Raw genomic sequence first — 8344 nt, 5'->3', positions numbered from 1 at the left:
GAAAAGAGCACATGAAATAGATGTTGGTTATGGAAAAGCATGACATGCTATTCAAAAAGGGTAATCTTTATTAAGAGGAACAACTGAACAGAATTATGAGCAGTTGGCATCATATTTGTATATGATCGAACAAAACAATCTAGGATCATATACTAGTATTCAAAGAGATGCAGAAAATAGGTAAATTTCTTATGCTTGTGTATAAAATAGTGACCTTCAAAATTTAGTAATAAATTTTGTTCAGTATATTATACTGAATTCTCGTGTGAATGTTTGTCCTCCAGTATGTTATACGGGATATTTTACGGGATGTTTGCCTTGTGTAAGCTTTCTCTCCAGTATATTTTACGGGATATCTGCCTTGTGTAAGCTTTTACGGGATGTCCTCCAGTATATTTTACGGGATGTCTGCCTTGTTTAAGTTTTCTGTCCAGTATATTATATTGGATGAGTTCTATTTAACCTAGAAGTTTATTTTATTTGTCATTACTTTTTTTAGTGATTATTCATCTTCTTTTCTTATTATGATTTTTAATCCAGTATATAATATTTGAGTTGTGTTTGATTTCAGTATATTTTAATGGAAGTCTGTTGTCTTTAAGCTTGTTGTCTAGTATGTTATTAGTATTTAGCTTGTCATATGGTATAACTGAAAGGTATTTACTTTTCAATCGAATAGGTTTGTTTACATGTTTTTCATGTATGGGGCATCAATTTCTAGGTGGAAGTATTGTAGACCACTTATTGCAGTTGATGGAACATTTCTAAAAAATAAATATAGAGGTTTTCTGTTAGTGACTGTTACAAAAGATGCAAATAAGCAGATTTTCCCTATAGCATTTGGGGTAGCGGATTCAGAGAATAACGAATTATATGAATGGTATTTCAGAGAATTAAGAAAGCAATTGGGATTCGTAAGGATTTAATGTTTTTGTCAGATCGACACAAGGCCATTGCAAATGGTATTGCAAAAGTTTTCCCTGAGTGCTACCATGGTATTTGCATATATCATTTAGAAAAGAATCTAAAGCAAAGAAGAGTGAGAAACACTGTACTAAACCTTTTTCAAAATGCTGCAAGAGTATACCTTCAATCAGAATTTGATGACTTCATGTCTCAAATTGCTGTTGTTGATAAGAAAACATTCAATTATTTGATGGAGGAACCACCAGGAAGGTGGGCTCATTCACATGTTCCGAGAAGACGATATGATATGTTAACAACAAATATTGTTGAGTCAATGAATAATGTTTTGAGACGTGCAAGAGAATTGCCACTTTTAACAATGATGGATTTTATACAAGAAAAGTTGCAAAGCTGGTTCTATGAAAAAAGGACAACTGTAGAAGGAATATTCCATGAGATATCAAATTGGGCAGAAGCAACATTGGAAGAAAATATTAAACCAACTTTTACATTTAGAGTATTGCTCGTTGATCGACTCAAATTCAATGTCAAAGAAGGGGGTATGGAATTTATTGTTGATCTAGACAAAAGAACATGGGATTGTTGTCAATTTCAGCAAGATGAAATACCCTGTGAATATGCAATTGCTGCAATTGACAGTATATATCAAAAGAAATCGGCCTTTTGCTCAGCCTATTATTCAAGGGACTTTTGGTTGAAAACATATGAAGGGCAAGTAAATTCTGTAGGTGAATCATCAACATGGGTTATACCAGACACTATTAAATCAGAAATCACTAAGCCTCCAGATGCAAAAGTAATGATAGGAAGAAGACAGAAGAATCGACATGTTTCCGGTACAGAATACAAGAAGGAACCAAGATGTGGTCGCTGCAAACAATATGGGCATAACAAAACAAATTGCACAAATTCTGCTGTAGTTCATCCTTATGTAAGAAAATACAGGAAAAAAATGATTGATTATATACAATAAGGGTGCATTGTCTGATATGAAAAAGTGATTGTAATCCCGAATAATTTATTTGGTATTCTTGTTTTTCAAAATATTATTACTGTCTATTTATTTTGTTTCTTGATTTGCTACAAAAAAAAATCTGGTTTATGAAGTTCCAGAATAAAATACTGGACATTATAATTTCGGAACGTATAGCTCCAACAAAATATACAGGAACATAATTTTAAATTATTTAATTCCAGTATATTTTTCTAATTACCAATTTTGCACTATTTTACACTTCTCCATTATAATATACTGGCTTATATCCCTTCATAAGTAGAATTTCAAGAATATTTTATACGGTGTAACAAATATTGGTCAAATTTAGCATAAAAAATTCGGGATTTTTCAAGTCCAGTATTAAATATGGTACATAGTGGTTTAAAAATATATAACTGCAGTGTCATATATAGGAAATAAAAGATTAAATTATTTAATTCCAGGAAATTGTACTAGATACCAAGTTTCCACTATTTTTCAGTTCTCTATTATAATATACTGGCTTATATGCCTTCTTAAGTAGCATTTCCAACATATTTTATAGGGAGTAACCAAAATTGGACGAATTTAGGATAAAAAAATCTGGATTATTCAAGTACAGTATTAAATAAAGGATATCATGTTTTAACAACATATAACTCCAGTGTAATATTAAGGAAACAAAAAAATTAATTATTTAATTCCAGTAAATTGTTCTAGATACCAAGTTTCCAATATTTTTCGATTCTCCATTATAATGTACTGGCTTATATCCCTTCATAAGTAACATTTCCAGCATATTTTATAGGGAGTAACCAAAATTTGACGAATTAAGGATAAAAGAATCTGGATTATTCAAATCCAATATTAAATACATGATATCATGTTTTAACAACATATAACACCGGTGTAATATACCGGAAACAAAATAATTAATTATTTAATTCCAATAAATTATTTTAGATACCAAGTTTCCAATATTTTCCGATTCTCCATTATAATGTACTGGCTTATATCCCTTCATAAGTAGCATTTTCAGCATATTTTATAGGGAGTAACCAAAATTGGACGAATTTAGGATAAAAGAATCTGGATATTCAAGTCCAGTATTAAATACAGAATATAATGTTTTAACAACATAAAACTCCAGTGTAATATACAGGAAATAAAATATTTAATTATTTAATTCCAGTAAATTGTACTAGATACCAAATTTTCAATATTTTCCGATTCTGCATTATAATGTACTGGCTTATATCCCTTCATAAGTAGCATTTGCAGCATATTTTATAGGGAGTAACCAAAATTGAATGAATTTAGGATAAAAGAATCTGGATTATTCAAGTCCAGTATTAAATATAGGATATGATGTTTTAACAACGTATAACTCCAGTGTAATATACAGGAAACAAAATATTTAATTATTTACTTCTAGTAAATTGTACTAGATATCAAGTTTCCACTATGTTCCACTTCTCCATTATAATATACTGGCTTATATACCTTTATATGTAGCATTTCCAGCATATTTTATAGGGAGTAACCAAAATTTGACGAATTTAGGATAAAAAAATCTGGATTATTCAAGTCCAGTATTAAATAAAAGATATCATATTTTAACAACATATAACTCAAGTGTAATATATAGGAAAATTTAATTATTTGTTTCCAGTAAATTGTACTAGATACCAAGTTTCCACTATCTTCCACTTCTCCATTATAATATACTGGCTTATATACCTTCATATGTAGCATTTCCAGCATATTTTATAGGGAGTAACCAAAATTTGACGAATTTAGGATAAAAAAATTTAGATTATTCAAGTCCAGTATTAAATAAAGGATATCATGTTTTAACAACATATAACTCCAGTGTAATATACAGGAAAATTTAATTATTTGCTTCCAGTAAATTGTGCTAGATACCAAGTTTCCACTATGTCACGACCCCAACCCCGGCCGTGATGGCGCCCAACACAATGCTAGGCAAGCCCGACCAACTAACATCTCACAATCTCTTTCTTTATAATTCAATACCAATTTCCGGGATTTAATACCAATTTAATATAAATAGAAGTATGAATTTAACAGATGAAATGTGCGGAAACCATAATCACGAAAAATCTCTGTAAAATAGCCCACTGATCCGGTGTCACAAGTCTGAGCCTCTAATACAAGGTTTCAACAATCTAACACAGAAATATGTCTAAAATGCGGAATGATAAGTGGAGATAGAAGGAGAAATCGGGTCTGCGAACACTATGCAGCTACCTCGATAACTCCGATGAAGACAGAACGGCAGTAAAGATCGCTCTATGCCTCAGGAATACCTGTGCCTGCACACATGGTGCAGGGAGTAATGTGAGTACTCCGACCCAGTGAGTAATAACAATAAATAATGGTTGATAGTATGAACTTACGTAAAGGCACTAAGCAGTTCTATATCAAACAGTAAAATCATTTAAGCAGCAATGAATGAGAAAATCATGTGAAATTCTTTAAACCAGGTAAAACAGATATAATCAGTATAAATCAGCTCCTCAAGCATTTCAGTTCATTTATTCATTCTTATCCTCAGTTCTCAATTCATATACTTCTCACAATAACCGAATCAAAAAATATATATACCGCTGCGGCATGCAGCCCGATCCGTATATCGCTATGGAGTACAACCCGATCCATAACAATAATAGTCGACTGCGCTCACTGGGGGTGTGTAGACTCTGGAGGGGCTCCTTCAGCCCAAGCGATTTATAATTGTTGCGGCGTGCAACCCTGTCGCGACCCAAATCCCGGTCGTGATGGCACCCAGCACACTACTAGGCAAGCCCGACCATTATTCAACACTTAACCCAATTTATCAAAAATAGCGGAAAGAAATATCAATTAAGCAAGATTAAAGTACTGAAGATTTTAACAAAATACACAATATAATCTCACTAGGACCCGGTGTCACGAATCTGAGCCTCTAGAATATAGAATATCATCCTAATACACGGTATATCCAAAGTCCGATAATGCGAAAATAAAGAGATAAGATAGGAGGGAGAAGATCAATGGCTGCAAACGCCGTGCAGCTACCTCGATACTCCCAGAGGCTGGATCTACTGATCAACTGGATCTACTGAGCCTGAGACTGCCCTGGATCTGCACACAAGGTGCAGGGAGTAAAGTGAGTACTCCGACCAAGTGAGTAATAAAAGTAACTATAGTCCGAAGATAAGAAAATTCAGTAAATACACAAAGTAAGCTACAATCCGAATATACAGCAACATATGGAACTGAGCAGCTAAACACCAGTATAAATACAAATACATGAATGCAATGCAATGCATATGATGGTACATTCCAGTACCCACTGCGGCGTGCAGCCCGAGCCATCCATATTTATTTATCGTCGACGGCGCTCACTGGGGATGTGTACAGACTCCGGAGGGGCTCCTACAGCCCAAGCACAATATCTTGGTCAGTCATTGTTACCTGACCGGTCAGCCATTGTTACCTGACCAATTTATATCATACAGTATCATTGTTACCGCTGTTCAAGTATATCATCCAGTGTCATTGTTACCACTATTTCAGGTATATCACATAGTGTCATTGTTACCACTGTTTAAAGTATATCACACAGTGTCATTGTTACCACTGTTTCAAGTATATCACACAGTGTCATTGTTACCACTGTTTCAAGTCACTTTATAATCAGTCCAGAAAATAATATAATAAGCCCCTTGGGCATTTACAAAACAGAAGTTCCCAGCCCGAAATACATTTAAAAATATCATTTAAGTTTTCAACACTTAGAATTATGGCTGAGTTTGCAAAACAACATTTGAAACCTTGGACTGAAATTAAATGATATGCAAATCATGCTAAGCAGTAATATCAATCCTCGAAGGATTTTACAAATCGGCACAAGGCCCCAAACATGGCATCAAGCCCAGTAATATCAATGAAGTATGTGTATCAATCACCAGTATAGTATAAACATCACACGGGATGGACCAAGTCACAATCCCCAATAGTATCCGACCCCGCACTCGCCATGGAGTGCGTGTCACGCCTCAATATAGCATTACGATGTGAAAGTCCGGGGTTTCAAACCCTCAGAACATCATTTACATCTATTACTCACCTCAAGCTGGCCAAAAGCCTACTCCGCGATGCCCTTTCCTTTCGAATCGACCTCCTCGCGCGTCGAATCTTGCCAAAACCACAAGGAATATATTACAATAGGCTAAGGGAATATAACCCAATCGAAAAGAATCAAAAATCACGAAATTTGCAAAACCCGAGCCCCGGGCCCACTTCTCGAAAATTACGAAAGTCACATCACCGGATTCCTCGTCTCGCCACGAGTCAGTACATATAAAATTTACCAAAATCGGAGTTCATTTGACTCCTCAAATCACCAAATCTTATTTTCAAATCCCTAGGCCTAAATCCTTAATTTTTCTACAATTTTCATGCTCAAATCCATACATAATTGATGTACTTAACTCAAAATAGGTGGGGATAACTTACCTTCACATTGATGATGAAAATCCCCTCTTGAAGCTCCCCAAATATCGTCCATACTTTGAAGAAATGAAGAAAAGTGAGCTAAATCCGTGTATAAAAGAATCTGCCTGTGCTTCGTCGAGTTGTACCTTGCACTTGTGCTTTACAAGTTGTACATCCTATTAAAATTATTCCTTGTCAGACACCTTTTGTTTAAACACCCTATAACGTCTTTTATAAATATCCAAATGACAAACGGTTTGTAAATTTAGAAACTAGACTCAAAGATCTTTAATTTGATAGGTTGTACACCATATAACTCTTTATATATCCCGAGATATGAGCTTCTAAAGTGCATCGTAAATTCTGCTGAAATTGCTCCAGCAGCCCTTTTCGATCCATCGTAACTTTCTGAGATGATATCCAAATCACGAATGGTTTAACCTTTCGAAAACTAGAATGTATAGGCTACAACTTTCGTGTTTTATACTTTTTCTGATTTCTTATAGATTACAAGATATGAGCTTCCAAACTGGACTACTCGCACCTAAAATTTTCTGGGCACAACAGAATTTTCTGCAATTTTCTGCAATTTTTCCTAAGTCCGAAATCACTCCGAGACACCTCCAAAACACTCCCGAGCCCTCGGGGCTCCAAACCTAATATGAACACTGACTCTAAAACATCACACGAACTTGCTCGAGCGATCAAATCGCCAAAATAACATCAAAATCAATAATTTGAGCCTTAAATCCAAGAATTCTTTCAAATTTCATAAACTTTCAAATTTTCCAATTTAAGGCCGAAACCCATCAAACAACGTACGTTTGTAACCAAACTTTACAGGAAGCACTTAACCAACATATATGACCTGTACCGGGCGGCAGAACCAAAATACGAGCCCGATACCATTACTTTCTGATCAAATTTCATTTTCATTTTCATCTTCCTTAAATATTTTCAGAAAACAATTTCACGAAAAAATTCATTTCTCGAGCCTGAGACCTCGGAATTCGATTCCGGAAATACGTTTAACTCCCATATTTTCTTTGGACTTTTCGAGACCAAAAAATTACGGGTCCGGGTCTGTTTACCAAAAATATTGACCAAAGTCAACTTTAACAATATTAAATATCAAAAAAATTTCAAATTTTTCCCATAATTCATATATTTCAACACAAAGATATTCCGGACATACTCCTAAGTCCCAAATAACCTAACGAAGCTATCCAAACCATAAAATTTGCATTTCGAATCCGATATCAAAATTTCCACTTCCGGCCAAATTTTCTCAAAAACCTTCAATTTTCCATTTTTAGCCGAACGGCTCCAAAATGACCTACGGACCTCCGAATTCACTTCCGATTGCTCTCCCAAATCCAGAATCACCATACGGAGCTACTCCCAGTCTCGGAATCCCAAACGGACATCAATAACACTGAAATGCATTTTAAACCAAACTGATGCAATTTCTTCTAAAATGCTATCTTCCACAATAGGCGCCAAAACGCTCCCGGGTTATCCAAAACCCGATGCGGGCATACGCCCAAGTCCGAAATCATCATACGAACCTGCTGCAACCTTCGGATCCCAATTTCGAGGTCGTTTACTCAAAATTCCAATCCTAGTTCATTTCTTCAATTTTAAGCTTTCAAAATGAGAATTTCCATTTAGATTTGACTCCAAACTTCCTGAATTTTAGTTCTGACCATACACACAAGTCAATATACCTGAGATGAAGCTGCTCATGGCCTCAAACTGCTGAATGACGCGCCGGAGCTCAAAACGACCGGTCGGGTCGTTACAATCTCCCTCACTTAAACATACGTTCGTCCTCGAACGTGCTGAGAACTACACTGAAGTAGTCTGAAATCACTCGTTTAACACATCATGCACCTTCCCATGCTTCCACTACTCCGTTGAGCACATTAGCTCGATAAT

At 35.2% G+C, this 8344-nt stretch overlaps 1 protein-coding gene across 1 annotated transcript; it reads left to right on the top strand.

The window, feature by feature from the left end:
* Positions 1-877: 877 nt before the first annotated feature.
* On the top strand, positions 878-1900 carry LOC107778708 (uncharacterized). Its single transcript, XM_016598996.1, has one exon. It carries the CDS (start codon positions 878-880, stop codon positions 1898-1900), a length of 1023 nt encoding a protein of 340 aa, XP_016454482.1.
* The last annotated feature ends 6444 nt before the right edge of the window (positions 1901-8344 follow it).

Source organism: Nicotiana tabacum, chromosome 3 (assembly GCF_000715075.1).
Source record: "Nicotiana tabacum cultivar K326 chromosome 3, ASM71507v2, whole genome shotgun sequence".
In the NCBI taxonomy this organism is placed as follows: domain Eukaryota; kingdom Viridiplantae; phylum Streptophyta; class Magnoliopsida; order Solanales; family Solanaceae; genus Nicotiana; species Nicotiana tabacum.
The sequence above is the reverse complement of the archived record's forward strand: the minus strand, read 5'-3'. Positions and strand labels throughout refer to the sequence as shown.

Bases quoted from the DNA above. Each gene is read 5' to 3' on its own strand.
- LOC107778708 (XM_016598996.1), top strand. From the start codon at position 878: ATGGTATTTCAGAGAATTAAGAAAGCAATTGGGATTCGTAAGGATTTA.